The sequence below is a fragment of the Buteo buteo genome, chromosome 3 (genome assembly GCF_964188355.1).
Source record: "Buteo buteo chromosome 3, bButBut1.hap1.1, whole genome shotgun sequence".
Classification (NCBI taxonomy): Eukaryota; Metazoa; Chordata; class Aves; order Accipitriformes; family Accipitridae; genus Buteo; species Buteo buteo.
Window position 1 is genome coordinate 58,398,583 of NC_134173.1, and position 21,710 is coordinate 58,420,292.

General features: G+C 36.6%; 1 protein-coding gene across 1 annotated transcript in view; it reads right to left on the reverse strand.

Moving 5' to 3' along the window:
- Positions 1–21,710, reverse strand: part of ANGPT1 (angiopoietin 1) — a 165,851-nt gene that overhangs the window by 7,420 nt on the left and 136,721 nt on the right. Inside the window, exon 8 of the mRNA XM_075023818.1 lies at positions 5,370–5,500. Coding sequence (XP_074879919.1) covers positions 5,370–5,500 — 131 coding nt within the window. The remainder of the gene's footprint in view (positions 1–5,369; positions 5,501–21,710) is intronic.

The following is a 21,710-nucleotide window of genomic DNA, read 5'->3' on the forward strand; positions in this document are numbered from 1 at the left end:
CGGGTCTGATGAGACGTTTTTAGCTGCCTTTTACGTACTAAAAGAATAGGTGTTTAAACCCTGCACATTTGATGGCGGACCTTTTCTTCACACGTCTGTCTCTGCTCTCCCTCTTGAGTACATTGAATGCCTCCACATGCAGTAAGATCAATACAATCCATTCAATAAGATCCACAGTATGTTTGAACAGTATATTTATATGGGTTTATGGGATAAATGGATCCTATGAAAAGCCAGTATTTATTTCTAGCCCTCTGGGTTTGTCCATAAAATATAGTGCATTTGGCAACAAAGCCAATAAGAACAATTTCTAATGCAAAAATATTGAAATAGTCTTCATTGTTCAAAAGACATAATTTATTTTATGAAAGATTTCAATGTTTCTGACATTCTGTACTTTAAAGAAGTTAGATGGTGATACTTGGGCTCTGTTTGACTTTGCATTCATAATTTCTCAGCTAGAAGACTGGGTGCTGTTTTGGATGACACCTCAAGCGATATGTGGATCCACTGGACAGAGTCCAAAAGACTGAATGTAAGAGGAAAGATTTAGGGTTGTTTAGTCCAGAATTCAAAAGACAGGTTGCCAACAGTCTCAAATTCATAAAAAAGCTGCTGAATAAAGTAGCTTTCCAAAGGAATGCAAAGGAATGGTCTATTCTTTCCAGTGATGGAGGATAGGACAAGGTGGAACACACTTAAATTATTATAGCATTATTTGAGTCAACAAGTAAAGATTTCTTACATTAAATGTAGCCAAACTCAGTAACAGATTATATTATGAGAATGAATCTCTATCACTACAAATCTTGAAGATGAACAGAAAGACAGAAATAAATAGGTAGAGAAGACTCTGTCTTAGAAAGGGCCTAAAAGACCTCTGGAAGTAGTTTCCAGGCCTATGTTATTTTATTCATTAGAGTATTGGATTGACCAGACTATCACTTAGCAATTGGTACTTGACATTCTAAAGCTTAAATCAGAATTTAGCTGCCAGGATATGACGTAAAGGCATTAGCTTTTCATATCAACTGGATAACACAGTCTTTTTTATAAGGACCTTTTTATGAAATAAATAACATGAAACTTGCAGACTGGTCACCATGTTCTGATCTTCTAAATATATCAACAGAATAATTTTTAAGTTAGTCACTTCTTGGTGTTCTAATACTTTATTACTGTTGTCCATACTTAACCCTGATAAACATAGCAATAGAGTAATGATTTTGTTAAAACTGCTGAGTAGTCATATGTGTAATGAAATATTTCTAATACTTCTAGCCTAAATCAAATAATATTCCAATCACTTCTTATCTTCATGGTGGTTATATTTTTCTGTAAAATTGTAAGGCAATATAAACGATACTTCATGAATGGTGTTTTATGAGTATCTTCTTTATGAAAGCAACAATATGCATAAAACTTAAAAATTGATGCTTTCCTATGTAAGTAGTTGTACATCCAGGAGTTCAAGTTCGATACTTTTATGTGTGCTGAGGTTGCTACTTTCAAAGTCTTTGTTTCAAACACAGTATAAGAGAAATTGTGGCTTTTTCTAATTGGATAATGTGCGGGCAGATTTCTATATTCAGCCAAGAACTTCCCTCCATAGCATTCTTGCCAGACATTCACAAAATTCACCAGTTGGAGAAAAAAGCAGTGAAACAATAGGCAATGAGTGCACCACTGCTTGGGATTGTCATTGAGCAGTCTCTCACTTAATAGATGACAAATCCATTGAGGATTACTAAATACATGGGAACTGCCTCTGACTTGGGAAGTCCTGAGATGCAAAAGATACTGGGAAAATACGCAGGGGAAGTATAATTTATTTGCATTGCTCTTGTACCCATACTGAGGCATCTGCTGCTGACTGCTGTTGGAGACAGGAGACTGCAGCTGGATAGATCTCTGCTTCCAGTAGAACAAAAAAAGTTATTTCAATAACCCTGTGCTGTTTCAATACTAGCAAGACATCTATAAAGTCTTCCTGTGACTTTGTCAAACTATTTCAGGGATCAGAAGTTTAGCAATGTTCTCGCTTATCATCTGAAGCAAGGTAAATAAATGCCTGTGTGAACACCTCAGACTGCAGCCAATGCAAGACAAAATAAATCACCTTAAGACTCTTTCACTATGGGCCAAGTTACCATAAGTCACTTTCCAGTGACTGAAAACAATTGTACAAACAATTCCTGGGGCTCAGCTGACAGGTGGTATCCTGGTGGGATGCTCTAATTTGGCCTTGTGCCCACAAATCTGATCCAGAGACATTAAGTGCACTTCTATTGGAAATCTGTCTGAAGTGCCTTGGACATCTACTCAGTGCTTCATTCTGGTGACAGTCTGTTATATTTTAAGTGCTGTTTCTTGCAAAAAGCTGTGTATGTACCTCACTGGCGTACTCTTCAAAATAATGCTTGAAATGATATGGGGATATAACCTTTTGTTCAGTTTATTGGCCTGAGATATTGTACCAGTTCTTAACAGGTATTTTCTTTACATAAATTTTTTAATTATTTTGACAAATGTTAATTTTAAATGAAGAATTTATTTGAATAAATACTGTTTGTCTCCCTTTAAAGTAAACCAAGTATGCTTAGTTTAGATCTTCCAAGGCACAAAAAAGCAGCTAAAATATTTAACTACCATATAAAGTTTACAGGGGCTAAGAATCCAACTCATGAATGTATTTTTTAAGCCATTCCCTAAAATCAATGTTAAGATAGAGTCAGGGAGCACAGCATGGCTCTTGAAAGGACGGGAAACACACACACACAAAACTCTGTTGATGCTACTGTATTATTCTCCCAGTATTTAATTTCTTATTCTGGGGAAGAGGGAGGAGAGAAAGAAGGAGAGAGAATAATAGTTTTGATATAGACCAAATAAAAGTGACAACTAGTAAGACCACAGAGAGAAATGTGTGTTTTCTGTACATTTTTATTTTCAGCCTTGACTATAACCATATCACAGTCTTGAGCTTCAGCTTATCTCAGCCTTTATTCCTGACATAAATACATTCAGTTCACCTCATAGAGATAACAGGCTCACCCAAACTGTCAAGATAGCTAGAAACCTGCCTGTAGATTTCATATCATTCATCATTAAAGAACTCTCTGTGATGTTGCCAAAACTAACAGAGTCTGGTATCTTTTGGAAAAAAAAGAGGTTTTCCAAAACCTTTTATCATTGCTACTTTTCTTAATTAGTCTTTGTCTGTGGTACAAAACTGAAATCTACTCACTAAACAAATCTTTTGGTATTTTCAATTTCTGATATTTCTCAAGGGATGAGAAAGTCATTTCAAGCAGCAAAGAGTAACAGTGTTTGAGGAGAACTCTAGCATGGATAAAGTCTTTCTGTTCTTGAAGAACTACAAATTACTCAATGCTGTACAGCCTATCTGCAAAAGACTAGCACTGAGTCTAATCCAAAAGACTAGACTCATCTATCTCCAAAGGCTAGCTGTAACTCCTTTTACTCTGCAGTGATTTGTTCTATTTGTGGTTTCCTCAGCCTTTGCTAATTCTCCCCCTTCCTCCCTATTCCTTTCATTTGCTACCAGTATATTCCAATATGCGGTTTTCCTGTTGATTTACAGGACTGTTGCAGCAAAATATATGTGAACCTGGTGGAATGGTTGTTCAACAGCAGCTGACCTTAGCAGGGCATTGACCTGCCATAGAAGTCAGGGCAGAAAAATAAACAAACCCCTCAGCTCCCAGAATTAGCTGTCTGGGAGCAGAGGTATTTCCAGGCAGCTGAGATACATGAATGAGTCTGCACTCCAGCACAGACACAACTCACATTTAGAAGCTTCTCACTAGACTATGGTCTGCCCTGGAAGTAAGACACTTTTAATTTAGCATGGTCTCTAAAGGGAAAGGTCAACAATTTTAATTAAAATAAACTGTTGACTTCTTACCCATTGTCTGTCTCCAGAACTACCTGGTTAGCTTCTTTTTTTATAGAAATGGAAAGGTAGTGTCTGATCACCTGTCTATTAGAAAAAGTTTTCCATGCTGACCTTTAATAAGGTATCACTATAGGAAGTCAGGAAAGTTTGAGAAATTGGCTTCTTGAAGACTCTCCCAACTGGGTCATTTCCAATCAGCAAAAGAAAATGAGGATCTAGGTTGTGCATTTGATATAAATTCCCAGTGATGGGAACCCATCTTCTGTTAGCAGATGATAGCTTTAGAGGCTCACATATGCCTGAATATGGCCTGAGCTGGATTCAGTAAGGGTGCCAGTAACCACTAATAATATCAGTTTTAACAGTGTTATCCAAAATGCTGAATAACTTATATGCTATAGGATTTTTTCCAGAAAAGTTAGAAATCACTGAGGCAGAGTCTCTGAAGAAGATCAGGTGTGAAGATAAGGACCTTTCTTGGTCATACAGTCAATGAACGAGAGAATTCCAATTTAAGCTTTCTGCTTTAATGTGGTGTCCTAGAGATAAAAGTGAGTTTGCCCATACAGGGACTAGGAATAAGCATCATTTGCCAGAGAAAGTTCTCACTCTTGTGCAGACCTTTACATGTCTGTATGGGGAGATAACCTCAGCTATTCCTCCTCTGCACTGGAGGCAACAAATATCAGTCATATACACTATACTTGCTGGCAGTCAGATTGACTTGGTGCTTTGAACTGTCCCAGTATAACTTCTCTGTGCTCTCCCCTACCTCGACTCTTCTTTCTTTCTTTCTGCAGCTTGACTCAGCTCACTAAGGATACTGTTTTAAATCTTCTAGAACGGCTAAGTGCCATAATTTGAACAGGGGGTTGCAGGTCTAATCTTTCACAGGTGAGTGAATTAGCCATTACATTAATTATGTTTATATGTATAATGCTCACATAAGACAGAAAGCTGAATCATTATAGTTATTTCAATAACAGAATCATACCCCTAATTAAAACAGATAATATATTGCAAGTCCAGATTCTGATTGTTTTTAAACTTTACCTTCTATTGTCTATTTCCCTGCATTTTCTCTCTCCTTTATTCTGTCTGATTCTCCCACTTCTTACAAAGTTCTTTTCCCCTTCATCTCTTAGCTTCTTCTCTCTTACTTTGCCTTTCTTGCCTCAATAATAACACTAACTTATGCTTTCCCCTTTGACATTGTTGCAACAGCTTCAGTGTAGAAGTATACTGACTGCACCTCCCTTCCCTGCTGATAGAAATCTTGAGGTATTGGCACTACCACAATACATATACAGAAAAGAGTAGGAGTAATAATAATAAAAGGAATTTTCACACAGTACTTACACATCCATGAATGCAACTTCATCCATGGTTGCTTTAGGAAAGCAGAGTAGATTCCTATTAATGTACCACATATTTTCAGATTTGTACTCACCTCCAGTCAACATAAGAGCACATTTACACATGCAGTTGTCATTGTCAGCATCTTTTGTACTGAATTCAGCACCATGTAAGATCAGGCTACTCTGTTTTCCAGCTGTTCCACTATGACCTTTTAAATAAAGCCTGAAACAGTAAGAGAAAATAATCAGTGTCACCAAAAAGAAAAATAAAAGATCCAGATCTCTTTTCAAATCACGTTTGCCTTGTATGAAGTTCACTCAGAAAATTCAGAAATGTCTTGTGTTTTGGCTCAATTTCTTTGTTGTTTCGGGTTTAAAATGGGGACATTCAGGGTTTTCTGATATATCTGTAGTAGCACATTGTCCCTGCTCCAGAGCAGAACAGAGCACAAGGAATCTACACGGGAAAATGCAACAAAGTGGAGGGAGTCAGAGGAATAAAAGAGAATGAGGAGAAGTGCCCAGAGATCTGGAATACATTGACAGAATAATTGAGTATTTGAGTAGCTGGTCTCTTTACTGGGGCACAGAAACAGCACTCCCAGTTAACAGCAGCCATGTTATTAATCCCTCAGCTTGAAAGAGGATTTCAGCAGTTTCAGAATTTTTAATTCCACCAGTTACAGCACAAGACAGCAACCCAGTTCTGCCAAAGCTGTCTCTGAGTGATGAATGGAGAATAACTTAGAGTTCAAGCCACAAAAGTCTTCATGATTTGCAATGCTAAATATCCCTTTTCTTAAGGATCCTTGTCAACTAGTTGAAACCACAACCATGAGCTAGGAGCCTGAGCCCAGCTCCAGCCAATAACAGAGCATTTGTGGTGCTCAGTGCCATAATGCCCAAAGCCAAGCATGCCAGCTGCAGGGATGCTGAATGGAGTACCTCTGTCCCAGCAAGGAAACACTGGGGACCTGGGCATGTCTGACCTGAGTTCACAGTTGCAGGGACATGCAGAAGAAAATGCTGAGGAGAGAAGAGAAGAGAAGAGAAGAGAAGAGAAGAGAAGAGAAGAGAAGAGAAGAGAAGAGAAGAGAAGAGAAGAGAAGAGAAGGTTGCACACAACGTTTTCCCTTGCCTCTGCTTAAGCATCTCTGTGAGACAGACATCACTGTGAGATGGATGCTCACAGCAAAAACTACTTCCTGTACACAGCTACCTACCTCAGACATCTGACTAGTACATTTTTGTTTTTTTTCATAAAACATTGCTGGAAGAGGAAGGTATCCTTTGCCATAATAGCTTCATATGCAGGAAGGAGACAGGATCTCAGTGTCTACTGGAGAAATACGAAGCCATAATCCTTACATCCCAGGAGCAAGCCCTAGCCACTGGAGCAAGAGAGAGGGGAAGGAGCATCCCTCACCTGTCTCACTGGAGCTCTACAGGCAGGAATACTTGAGCCACAGGGCTCACCAAGAATATGATTTGGTATCTAGTGGGATAGACTTCTCCACCGAAGAGAAGGTGAGAAACATCAGTTCTGTTTCTTCTAGGGTTATTGAAGAGAGGCAAGTATACCCTTTAATGTAAAATGCAAAAGGAGCTATGGCAGCAGCAGCAAGACTTAAGTGTGTAAAGTGGGAGAGATGCCTTTTTCTCTCTGGGATTTACAGTTGGGAGTGCTATCCTAGAAAATGCCTTCCCAACTTCTCCCACAAACACAGTGAACAAGGAGAGCAGTTATGAGTCACTGATGGTTGTTGCTGCCTCTTAGATTGTCATTGTATTTTTATCCAATGACTTTGGATGAATAAAAAAGTAAATGCCTTTACCAGAGTGTCATGCCTCCATTTGTTTAGATGGAAGAGAGATACTTCACTGCAAAGTGATCACAGTGTTAACAGCAGGAGTAGAGAGCATCCCGAACCCATTCTAGCCTACACAGCAGTAGTTAAGCCATTGGCATTCTTCTGAGATGGGGAGGAGAGCCTGTCCCCTAGACTGAGATTTAAATAAAATCCAGTTCTCCCACAGAACTTTGGGTTTGGATCTCTGCTTATGGGAGGGAGGAGAAGGGGCACATAGGCATCATATGGCAGCTTTCCTTAATCAAGTGCATCACTGCTGATTTTACTTTATACTTTTTTTCATGCATATGTGGGTGGATATTAGATCCAAACAAAGCCAGTCTGAGTAAACTTGTCATGGAAACTTGTTACAGAAAAGTGTCTTCTGGATATCCCAGTGAGATTAGTCTCAAGATGTGAGGGCACAGAACCAGCACATGGGGCTCTAGAGAGTCTGATATTCACATTTTCAGACTGACTTAAACTTCATCTAATTTTCAGTGAAATTCTTCCTATACATCCTTTCTCCATCTTTAAAAATGGAGACAATAGGTGATAAGCATGTACAAGTTAAAATGAAAATTTATTAAGAAAATAGAACTGTCAGGGCTATCCTTCCAAAGTAGTTACCCTGCCTACCTTCATTTGATTTTAATGTTGTATGTCACCTGATCTGAGCCTGATGATTAAACACCTTTGGATTTAATGCTTAGAATAAATTTTATATATACCTAAGTACACACATGTACACATATAAAAATTCTTGGATTAAATATAAATACCACGGATAGTCAAATACCTTTGGGTAGCACAAAAATGGATAAGGCAAAGTGTGAGCCTCAATAAAAGATCATGAAGATTCTTAGAAATTTAACAAGGAACAACCTAAGAACAGGAATCCAGGAAGGTCATTGCATTATCCTATTGTCCAATCACAGTGGCAATTAGCCCATAATTACCATGTTACTCTATTAAAGGATGCTTGTTTTAGACAAGATTACTTTAAGATCTGTCTTTGCTCATGTTCATTTCTTTGTTCCATACAAACGAAAGGCTGGAATTGATACCATCTTCATTCATTGGACTTTTGCCTTGTTTTGCAAGCTGTGCCTAATTTTTTGCAGAACAAAATAAACTTTCCTGAGGTTGTGTTGATAGAAAAATTGCTTTGTCACATGATCTCTACAAACTGATTTTGAACTGCCATACATCCTCACTATATCAGCAACACCAAAGCTCACAGAAGTCTCATAAAGTCAGTATAAAAAGCAAATGCTGTTTACTTAAATCACAAAGACAATGCTAGCCAGATCTTTTTATTAACAATCAACATTATAAAACCCACTTAGTCCAATAAAAAAATTCATATAATGTAAGAAGACAATAAAGAAATTAATAATACTTGGTGTGCAATGTTTTCCCCAAAGGGGTAAGGCATTAGGATTATTTACAAGCTCATACTCTTTTCCTGATATTTTATAAACAGTCCACTCAGCACAGATTTAGATCTTGCCAGTTATGTTTGACTTTCCCTCAACACCATTTGTCTAGTAGGTCTCCAGTGTCTTTAAAACGATAAAGCTTAGCTTAGCTCTAAACTCTAGTAGGCTTACCATATTGCAGCAATGTAGAGATGAACCATAGGGTGAAACAGTTATTCTTGTGCTTTAAGCCTTTCTCCCTGAACTGGCATTGCCCAACAGTTAGGAAAAAATGATACTGCAAAGTTGGCACTACTTTAGGCCAAAATCAAGTGTCAATCAAAACACAAAATTGGTCCTGAAGCAGTCAGTTCTTCTCTTTCTAAGCTTTGGTTCAAGCCACATGGGTCCAAACTAGCCTGGCTTGAGATAGCAAGTCTGCATAACACTAGGCCAACTGATGAGCCTGCTAGCTCCCAGACAGCAGTAGATATCTTACTACTTTGATTTAGTTAATTTTTTAGTATTCTCAGATTCAGATTGGTAAGACTGAACTTTTAAAATAAACTCTGAATAACTACCAGGACATAATTTCCCTCCCTTAGAAAAGATGGCGAGTCAGGGTAGAGTTTCTCTTGGTTGCTCTTGAAGGAGACAAAGGAAAGGAAGTTAAATATAAAAAGCAACTAATTCCAGTCAAAAGTCAAGGAGCAGTTTCAGGACTACATCTCCAGTCTTCCCACTTGTTCACAGCAGGAAAATTCTGAAGATCAATGAAAGCAGTGGAAACACTGTTCAGATTTACAAATTGGGTGGGAAAAGAAAATTCATGCTCAAATAAGAAAGAAGAACAAATCTACCTTATACTGTGGAATTAGAATAGCAACAAATAAGCATTAGCAAGTAAATAATGAGTAAGTAGGAGTAAGTGAAATATTGCATGTGTATATTAAGTTTTGAGGGCTTCTGATGACATTTTTATGAAATTCTAAAATCACTATGAGGAACATGCCAGCTGATAGCATTCATTTAGAGACTAGTAGCTTTCCTAGTTGATGTACTTAAGAAGAAACAGCACATTTGAAAAAAAAATTGCAACTGGTACCTCTTATCTAGCATGAGTGTTAGAAATTCCCTCTGCATCTTTTCCATGTGATATTATAGCAATGGCAGCTTGGGATCTATACACACAGGTGGTGAGGAAGAACTCTTCTAAGCATGTTTTGCTTTTCCCCATTCCTACTGTGTGACATGACTATCTGCACTCCCTTGAAACCAAAGCAAGGTATATTGTGTGGAAAGAATAGTTCTAAAAATATTACATAAGCAACTGCAGGAAAGCCTGAAAAGCCATTTCAAATTTACACCAGAAATTTTTCCTTTGGAAGTGATTAGATCACCTGGAATTCTTCTTTCAAATCTATACAGCTTAGCTGTGTTCACACCATGTTTGATGAATTTAACAGATGATCCTGGGATAATTCCAAATAAATTACAAAAACATTTGTATATTTCTGCAACATGCAGTTATGAAGATTGCAACATACAGAATGAGGTATTAGAAAATCTAAGAAACAAATGCAATCATATATCCATGTGAAAAAGTTGTGTGCTAAGTATTATCAAAAGTGTAGGAAATGGTTTCTGCTTCAGTATTTGGATATAGAGCACCTGACCTTAGAGTTTCTATTTATTTATTTTTACTAGAACTAGTGAGAGGTCTGTAGGACTCCCAGAATTTAATGTTAGCTATTTCTTTCTCTAATTTTTTTCTGTTAGAGTCATTAGAGATCACTCAGTCCTTCATTTAAAGAAGTGAGTAATGCATAGTTTGTCTGTAAATAAATAAAAAATATACTAGTTTACAGGAAACATTTACAACTGTCATTAAGAGATGTAGAGTACCATCTCAGCTACCTCAGTGTGCATGGTCTTAAGTATTTTAATGAGTTAAGATGAGATCAAATTTCATCATTGTCACAGTACTAAACATTTTGGCACAAATCTCCATGACTGTAATTCATTCATTCATATGAGTAATGGCCTAAGATTCTTAACCATTAAATAGAGAGAAACAGGAGTCTTGAAGTAGGATTTAAAAGATTCAGCATGATGAATGGAGAGGAACACATCAAAGCTTGCCTTTGGGAAATACTGTAGAGGGACGACTACAAATTCCCACCTCCCTTTTGTCCCTCTCTGCAGGCTAAAATGCCTCTCTGCCGCCTGCTCATTCCACATGGCTGGCAGGAAGGAATCCTAAATTCTGATCTCTCCTCAAGGAAAGGGTTGTTAATTTTGATGGAGAGGGTTACTGAATGGAGACGGATGCATGGGGATCAGAATCCTATGCCCAGAACTTCCTATTCTGAGCCCTCTCCTCACTGGGTTTCCATTTTTTCCTAACTTCAATAGGAGCAGAGGGCACCTACATCCCAGCCCTTCTTCTAACCCGCTGGTCACCACATACACCTGGTGTGTGGGAATACATCTGCACAGATAAATGTGGACAAATAAGCTCACACTGACTGTCCTCCAAGTTAGGCATGTGAAAAGCATCTTTGCTTTTAAAACCCATATGACAGCCATAATTTTGTTCTCTAGTTTTGAAATGTCTGAGGTTGGGGAAGGATTTAACTTGCATGTTCCTTCTGGTTCACACTTGCGTCTAAATTTTAGATAGCTTCAGTTTGTGAATTGAAACCCACTCCTAAAGATGCTGAATTGGGTAGAGTTTTATGAATTGGTGTGTTAGACAACTAAATTCCATTTATAATGATACTTAAGTAATTAAGCCCCTTTGTGAACCAAAGCCTACGGGCCCGCAACCATTTCGGAGGACCTGGTAAGAGATTATCCTCAAGTTACTCTTTTAATTCCAGACATGAATTCTAATAATACTAAGTAAAAAATGACACCCCCCCCCCAAAAAAAAAACCCCAAACACCTTCAAAACCAGATAGTAGCTTTATTTTAAGTTCAGATTTTTTCTCAAAAATGCTTTGATTAATTATTTGGGTATCACAAATCATTTGTTTATCAATGAATAAAACATAATATCTATTGAAGTAGTATTAAATGTTGTTGGCTCCTTGTAAAGTTTCCCAATGTGTCTTTTCCTGAACATATTACAGAATTGCATGAAGTTTCCCAGTAGTAATAGTTGTCCCTGAATAGCAAAAGCATCTCGGTAATACAGACATCTTCCAAATATTTAATGATAGATAATGTGTTGTGAACAGGAGACAAAATCCAAGTAATCACTCTAGAGAAAAAACTCTTGCCACTGAGGCTGAAGCTAACATGTCTGCCAAAATCCTGTTAAACACGGAACTGAACATAATGTGGCAACTATCTGGGAAGCCTGCCCCTGGTATTCAACTTTTTCACCATTTAATACTCCCACTAAAGGATAAAGAGAAACATCCCTTATGTCTGCTAATTTGTAAATTCAGTAGAAAGACCATCTCCTTGTTGGAGATAGAGCATGAGCCATCTGTGGTGACTGGGGAGATCCCTGTGAGTTTGAACTGTTCTGGGTTGCAGAGTAGAAGGCATCATAGTCAGTGTTTTTGTTCAGCTTACAGCTAGATTGCCTGGACACCCATTTGCATCCTTTTTCTTTGTTAGGAAATAAAGCTACTTCTTAAACATAACATACTTTTTCAGGGAAAACCATCTAATTTAGGTTTTATTAGGGCAGTGCTTACTCTCCTTATGAAAACAAAATTAAACCAAACCCCAATATTTCATCATAAATCAAGATTGGTTAACTAACAAGGACTTAACACCAGATAAGGTAAGTAATGAGTCAAAGTAAATTAAAAGCCACTCACAAAGAAAGGAAAATACTTTGGAGAAATTGAAGAAACTAGATAGGGTGGAAGATGAGAAAAAACTCAGTCACCACTACTCTCACAAAATATTGAGCTCTTGCTAACCCATTTTCCCAAGTTGCAAGAACAATTCACCACCTTTATCGCTGCCTGTCCTTGAAGGATTGATGTAAAAGTACCAAAAAGAAGAAGAAAGGGAATGTCATGGTGTCTGACTGGAGAAAACCAGCAATATTAACTGTAAAAACCTAACAATACTAAATTTTTCCCACTCTTAACTTTAGTGCAAACTTGAGAAACAGTGTACGTGCTAAATTCGTGGACTTTTTATTTAACCTCATTATATTCCTAATAGAGTTTGTAATTCTGCACAGTAGGCATGATGGTTCTGCGAACTGTCGAAAACCTGAATAATACAGTAAGTAGCTCTGACAACTTGAACAGATTTTTAATTTGGCTCTTAATATTCTTGCTGCCAGCACATGAAAATAATTTCCTCCCACAATTCCTTAAGAAAAGTGTAAGACAAGATGACCTCTGTATTTCTCCTCTGCTGCTCTGTAGCAATGACTTACTGCTGTAATTAAGTTTGACATTACTGCAACTCCTTGCCCATTCTCCTGTTGAGACAAGTGAAATGTGCCAGCCAACAAAATATTAATTCAATATATCCAGAGTTAGAACACATATCTTCCAATTTTAAAGATAAAATAGTAATATACATTACAATAATAAATGGATATGAACAGTTTTCCTTTAGAGTTGTTTCAGTACAGCCTGTCGATGGTACAACAAACACTGCATAGTCGAGAGATCCTTCCCTGGGACTGCACACTGTTAACAGAAAAGCTTGTTTTCTCTCTGAAGAGCTTGTGCTAATTTTAGCTTGTGTTTGAACCACGCACACCTGACAGGTCAAAGGAGAAAAATATGTTTATCCTGGACAGTGAACAAGCAAACATAACCTAGCCATAAGTAAGGAACACATCTGCACATTACAGCAAACTATACAATAGTCTAGTGAGGCTTGCTGTTGTACTGAATGTGAATTTATACAAATAATACATCAAATTTGCTTTTTCTATATTAAATTTCTTCAATAATTGACTAAAGAGCTGTACTCATTGGGAACAGGCATACTGAGCAGGGATAATTAAAAGACATCCAGATTTACTGTCAAAGAAATTTTTCCTACCGTAAGGCAAATGGCCTGTCATACCGCTGCATGCAGACAAATGGTGCTTTGTCACAGCTTACAAAAAATGTTTAAAAATATGTTTATTCTGGACAGTGAACAAGCAAACATATGCTTCTACTACTTGAAATACATGCTACAGAAGCCACAGAAACAGTCACTGCAGCAGTGTGAGCTGCTAGGTTTGCAGCTGATGTCAGTAACATAGTGGTGATGGAGACGAAACATACGGCAACACTGGTATTTACTGTTAACAGGGACAGAAACATATTTAAAGGCTGCTATCACACCGATGTGTTGAACAGAAATAATTCCCTCTAATCTTTCACCAAACACAGCACAGAAGAGATACATTAATCTGATACTACCATTTTCTGTTAAAACTGTTTTTCAACACAATACTTATTAAAACAAAATTGCCCAGCCATTTCTTTTCTCATGAAATGAAATTCATGAGAATAACTGAAATGAAACTTTTCAGTTATTAGGTTTTTTATTTTTTTACTAATGAAAAGTTAAAATCTTGCTACAGAAAAACCCCATCTCACTCTCCCACCAGCTATATAAATGGTAAGATTTCCTGCTGCTACAGAAATGACCACGTCTGTCCTGATTCATGTATAATACATAATATGTTAATTTAGAAAATATAGGGACTGTATTAATTTCAAAGTTGAAATAACTAGAGATGATCAATGTTTTAGACAGACATATAAACACTGAACATATACTAAGATGATAATGCAAATTGTTTTGATAGCACTGAAGATGGATGAACTTCTTAAAAAATAAAATACAAAATTAGAACTTATCTGAACATTTGCCCAGGACACAGCAAAGCCAAGGTTAGAGAAATTTGGTTAACTTAAAATGTAACTTAAAGTATAAAAATATTTTTGTCCCTACTCAACTACACTTCCTGGGTTTGGCTGAATCCAACAGCAGAAATGCCAAAATTGATTCTCAAGGGTTTTTTCAACATAGAAATACAGGAACCCTCCAGACAAACTCATATTTTAAAAGTTTCTAAGGTTTATATAACTAATCAGACCTTCTGCTGCTTATCTCTACTGAATTGCTGAACCTTGTGATGTTTGTGTATTTTTATTTAAGGATCTGTTTTACAGCCATTGAAGTTAGTGGAAAAGTTCAGTGAACATCAGTTTGAAATTTTATTTATCTGTAAATTGGTTAATCCTGTTTGAAAATCCAGTAAAAGAGACCCACACAACTCTAGTAAAATTTAAACTTAATAATTCTTTCAAAATATGTTTGAAGTTCCAAAAGTCTCATAAATGTTGAAATCCATGCAGATATATCGTAATAGTGGATTTCATAAATCTATGTTTTAGTTGTACTGAGGGTGACATTAATTACCCACTGTCATCCACATAGGTCGTACATTATCCTAATTAACTGTTTGAGATAAAATAAAAATGGAAAACTTCATGTATCAGCATGCTGTTAGTGCTAATTTTTACTCTGATGACTACTGTAGAGTTACTAACTTCTTGTTTCCATGTAGTGTCATTGAAAAATACCATTTACAGGCCACAGTAAAATATTTATCACACATTTTACTTAATTGAAAGTAACTAATCATAAGTAAGCATAAAAGTTACAAATATCATAGATAGACCTATGTTAAAAATTTATATAAATCTTACTGAGGTATGTTGGTGTTTGGAAATTAATGTCTTTAAACAGTATATAATCAATGTGACTTGGGGGGGGTGAGTGTGTTAGGGGTTTGATTTGGGTTTTTTTGTGGGCTTTTTTTCTTTGTAAAGAGTGTGCTGGAATTCTTGCTGAAATTAGCTGTAGTTGTGCTATAAGAAGGTTAAGTACCACAAATCCATCTCTACTGTTGAATTATGCTAATTAAAACTTTGCTATGTTGTATGTTATTGTTTGCAATTAGAAGAAATCTGTGAGGATGCCATTTAAATGTGTCATTTCTTTTCCATTTACAGAGATACGAAAGAAAATATAGCTAATTGCATTTTCTTTTTTCCACAGTATTTGCCTGAAGCTATGATATCAGTAAAACCTATTTAAGGATGCCTGTTATTAATTTGTAAATATCCTTTTACAAAATAGAGTTTAAAAGTCCTAAACACCTAACATTTTCAGAAAACAACACAATTGCACTCAGCAATTACATATTCTTACTATTTTCAGATTCACTGGAATAACAAACTACTATGCTTATTACAAGAAAATTCAGAGTTTTATTCATACGTTAGCTTTTTCTCATTAGAAAGAAACTGTCACTGAACTGGATGAGTTTTGTACATGCCTAATTCTTGAGGTTCCACAGATTATATATGTATTTTATTTTATTTTATTTTATTTTATTTTATTTTTTAAATTAACAGACAATATAAGGAACTTTCTAAGTGGAGATAGATTCTATTTTACCTGGATACTGGGCCTTCACTGTTTTCTTAATTGTGGAGGTTGAATCAAATGTTTGTACAGCTTAGCAGAAAATTGCAGTCTAACTGAAACAAGTCACTATCCCAAGGATTTGGACTACTTTTTAGAGCAGAAATTGATGTGATATTTTAATTGATATTGGTCCTTTCCTTAATATTAGACTGTTCTCTAATGTTCTAGGGTCATGATAAAATCTCAGGTCACAAACCAGGCAGTGAGATAACTAACCCTTAAGCAGGCCTGCCATGCAGGAAAAACAGATCAAGAGTAGTATATAGTAACACAAACTATTCAGTTTGCTATGAGAGCAAGTGGTAAGAATCAGGTAAGAGAGGAGCAGAAAAATAAGAGCAAAACCAAGGACTGGCACAGAGACGATGTCTTTAGATTCCAAAGATTTTGCATAAAACAAAATGGGACAATGTCCTTGAAGTAATCTGGTCTAAAAATGTCACTGAAGATGAAGTACCTCCTACAAGGAGACAGCTCTTGTGATTCACTTCATGGAAACACTTACACTTCTACACAGTGAAAGTAAAATACTGTCATTCTGTTCAAGAATCATGCCTGCTTCACACAGGCTTATGTTGCTTAAAGTTGTGTGTAATGCTAAGGCTGTTGGCTAAAAAGGTAATGAGAGGCACACTAGCTCACATAATTCCTGACTTGAAATATGAGTACTGAAATTTCTTTATTTTTCTCAAACTGAATGTTGAATGAGGTGTAACCTGTAATCACCATTAAGAAATTATTTAAATACTGAATTGGACACAACATCTAGATTGAATAACCTTTTTCCCCATGTTTCCACTGGCACAATAGCTAATTGAAACTGTGTAAGGTATCTTTGAAATTTCTAAGGTTTTTTTTCACTCCTTGTGAAGAGCTTGAATGTAAGGAAATGAATCATTATTGATAGAAGTGGAATAGTCTGCAATTAATTTTTCATCAGTTATTTTTGATTGTTTATACTTTTTTTGTGCTAGCAGTGCAATCTTCTTTTACAGTCGTGCTCTTTTGGGCATTTACAGATTCTGGCTTTGAATTTTTTCCAGTGTTAATGACCCAATGACCCTCTCAAATCACACTACAGCATTGCTATAATGTGGCTGGAATGGAATGAGTTTGCAGCTGCCAACAGACTACGATTTAAAGAAATAACTTAATGAATAACACATTAAAATAAATATTTTGGGTTCTGCATGAGATTTTCAAGATTTATGATGGGATTCGTGTCAAGAGATGTGTGCTTCCCACTGGGTGAATCCCAGAGGAAAATTCGGGGATGTTTTGGGGGGATATTACTTTCAAAGCAAAATGTTAATCAGGATTTTCATTCACTTGCCTATGTTTGAACCTCTTCAATCCTAATAAATAAGCCAGTTCACAATTTATAAATTTATGAATTAGATTAATGGGCTTAATCTGGTGGCTGTGTACTTAGACTCATGACATGAGTAAACAGCAAGAGATGTTGAAGAATCTCTTTGTGGAGATGACAGGAAATGCAATAATTTCCGTATGTGGAAACAATATAAGGTAGTATTAATAACAACGTAACTTTCGTGATCTCTTTCTGACCATAATATATATTTTTTTCTTTTACATTTTGATGTCATCTTCAAGAGTGTGCAATGGTAATGAAACAGGAGTGACTTGACCTTCAGTGAGAGCTCTGGTGGCACTGCTTCAGCAAAGTACTTAGTATGTGCTTAAAAAAAAATTGCCTAAGTAAGTGTATTGCTGAATGAGGGCCTAAGTACACCTCAAAAAAAAAAAAAAATTAAAAAATGAGAGGAGAGGAAAGAGAAGAAGAAAAATGTGGGGAAGAGAAAGGAAAGGCTTGTCTTATATAGCATTATTCTCACCAGCAATATGACAATTAGTTTTTTGATTAAAGGTTTATGATATTGAAAACAGCACATAGAATGAAAATATTTATGTAGTCAAGCACGTCCCAACTCCAGCCTGATTTATACGCAACAGGTCTGGCTTGATCCCTTTACTCATTAGCGACTGTATTGTACAACATGCTATGCTCATCCTCTGGCCTTTATCTCCATTATCATACAAAGGTTAGGCTTTCATTACATGGGCAAGTATCTAGGAAAAGGTAACAAATTTCAAAAGTGGCTGATGCTCAGAGAGTTTCTGTGAAATGTTTATAGTTATTTGAAAAATAAATATTGGCTTCACTGTTTGCTTGGTTTTCTTAATGCAAAATTAAGTTTAAAAAATGCCAAAATGAGTTATGTGGCACTAAGACCTCTGTAGAAAAATATAAACAGACTGTTAAAACATATTTCAACTCCCTTGGCGTCATTTGTGGCCGATAAACAGTCATATATGAGTGAAAGGTTCACTGACTGTCACCCATTTATGATCCAAGTTCTCTGCTGGTGCCACACTGACCAGGCTAACAGGGATCAGCATGTCTTACATGTTTTTTTCTCCCTAAAAACCCAGGTCATGACCTTATAAGAGCTGTGATTCACAATAATTACTTATTTGGTTCAAATGGCATTGAGATTGGTACAAAGAGTTTTTACTTCAGTGCAACTGAATTATAACGTTAAATAAAAGAAAATAGAACACAAATGGTGCACGTGCACTTGGGTCAAGTGTGGTAAGCTGTTCCAGCACTGATTTAAAATTGAAAACACATCAGCCTCTAGTATCTTATGAAACAGAAGACTGGAGACTAGACTCTGTATGGCACCAGGCACTCATTTGTCTTTTTCTAATTAGGCTTCCATTGTTATTGAGTACCTCCTTCTTCCATGATAATAAAGAAGGTTTATTTAAACTTTGTAGACCAACTAAACAATAAAAAGTGCACTGCATCAGATACAACAATACTTCTGTGCTCTAACGTTCAAAGCAGTTATCTGTTTGTAGGTTTATGTAAATTTGTAGCTCTTTAGAGATGGTGCATACCTCTGCTCTGTGCTCTAACGCTGCATTGCTGCTGTGGGCCAAATAACGAATATCACTTTTTATTACCATTACTTTAGAGAGAGAGACATCAAAATCAAGAATGTTTCCATTTGATAGGGAAAAAAACAAAACCACAACAACAAAACAACAACAACAACAAACTCTTAAAGACTGATGCAACGAATAACTCTGGAAAAATCTGGGATGATCCCTTTCCCTTATTCTCTCCAAGGCTCACAGGTACACTTGAATTTTGACTCAGGAAAGAAGCAATGTCACAGAAAAGATCACACCATTTTTCTGGTATTATCCTGAAAATACAGTGAATCAGTGCAGAAAGTGTTCTCAGAATCAGACTCTAGAAACACTTGCCAGTAGAGCTGCTAATGATAAAAGTGGTGGTGGGGGGAACCCCTGGAGCTGGTTGGCTGGGCAGTTGGTAACAGACTTCAGAGACTTTAACCACAAACACACTAGATTAAATAAGGGTCACTCTAAGAATTTTTGCCTATATTTTTGCAGGCAGATGAAAGCTTGCTCTGTCAGGTCTCTGAGCAGACATGAGCTCATTCTGCCCACACTCCATCCTGGCTGGAAGCTGTACTGTCGCAATAAGCACGACACTGAGCCTACTCAAGGGCAGGATATATTAGCTTGGGCTCGATGCCACACTGACAGGTCTACCGAGCTTCTGTTTAGCTCAGAGAGTGGGCAGAGAGTCAACAGCTATGTGGGCACAAAGAGTGCACATCTCTTTGTTAGAAACTGTACAGAAGGGTCCTCCAGGTCTCATTCTTCTTTGATTTTGCATTCTGAAGAATTTAAGTTTGAATTTTTGGCTAATGGTGAAAATTGTGGACATTTTGAAAAACTTTCCAAGCAACATTATTTTTTTTATCTGGAGATATTGCCACTAATGCTAAATAAATTTATCATAATCTTGTAAACACTTAGTGGTCAAGCTCACTCTGATGGAGATCTTGGTCACCCACAGGAAGAATATAATTTTTCTGATTGAAATCAGAGACACATCTCATTCTTTGTATCCACTTTTCAACCTTTTCTGGGCTGGTATTTAGAAGTGTCCGTTTCTTCAGTTTTGATCAAGGTTATGACAAGAAAAATGTCCAGTTTAAATATTTTGAGCTGGACCTGAATTTGGATCCTGAAAATGTACCCCACTTCCCAACATTCACAGAAAATAGTGAGAAGAATGATACAATCATGGAATCTGCATTAAAGAAACTATTCTAATACAGAGATATTTTGTAATCCTGAATTTTACTGAGATTTTTTTTCTCATTCTGCACTATACTTTTGCATTAGTCTTTCACAGTCCTTTGCTGCTTGTATCCTTAACTTATATATTCATTATGTTGCAATCCTAAATCATCAACATATAAGTGATTAGCAAACATTAATGAAAGTCTAAATGTTCACACTGTGATGCTGTATCCATCTATAACTTTTGACATGTCCTTACATTTATCCCTTACACTTCCTACACAAATTTTCACTATGCTAATCTATATTCTGATAATCATTATAAATTGTAGAGGGTTTTAACATTTATGGTGTTATACAAGAATTAAGTAAATTTAAACAGTGAAAAAGTGGCAACAAGAATACTCAACTACTGATTAAGGAAATTATTGTAACATTTAAAATTAGTTATTTTGTTATTTATTTTTTTATAGAAATAGAGCCAAATATCTCAATACTTATGTCCCTGTGATGGATAGCCTGAATTTAAATGCTATCTGATCTTGGAGATATCTGGATATCCTACACACAATAGTTTTGATATAAAAAAATTTCTTATGGGTGGCAAATATGTAGAAGTGCCTCAGGTTCACAAGGTTCTTTTATTCAGGATCTGTTTCATGCCAAAGCCCAGCGGAGATGAAGAAACTCTGTTACTGGTTTCTATACTAAATTCTACACTAATACAAACATCAGTAGGTTTAAGCTCTTTGTAAATGCTTTGACAGAATTAAATTAAAGAAACATAGCTCTTCTTGGTGTTGCTACTGGCAAAAGTGGGAGCTCATACCTTGGGGACAGTGAGGTCCACTCACACCAGGATTTTATAAACTTTGTTAAAATACTTGTTTGACATTCTTTCTTAATACAAATATGTAGAGGTGGCATAAAGCAACAGAGGCTTAAAAGAGAGCAACACTGTGCAAGAAGAGTAACAATACAGATTACTCATAAAGGTAATACCAACAAGATGAGAGTAATCATTTTATATTGGAGAACTAAAAAAATGCCCATTACCTTATAAAAGCCTGTGCAGTTTTCTCTTAGGTGCCCTGTCATGCTTTGCCTGTCCCCGACAGCTGGCAAATAGCTGGTGAAACCTCCACTGAGCTACAATACGTAACAAGTAAGATCACTACCAAGTTTCCATAGATATTTTTTCTGCCGATACTTACATGCATTAAAGATTTCTCTCGGATTTGTGTGCCTGTGCAGTAGCCCTCAGCAGGGATTTCACTATACCGTTCTTGCTTTGCATGATACTGTTCTCACACAAGTCTACTAAATTTTTTTTTCTGTAAAGATCGTCACAAGGTAATAAGTAGTTGGGCTACCAGTGGCTGTTACTGTCTACTTTTCACGTAGCAACTTACTGATCTGAGTGGTTACCCACCATGTAGGAGTTGTGGTTTCTATTCACTCAGCAAGAGAAAGGTTTAAAACCACAAAGCTTCCCTAACAGTGGTGCCATAACTAGCAACATGTGTCCCAC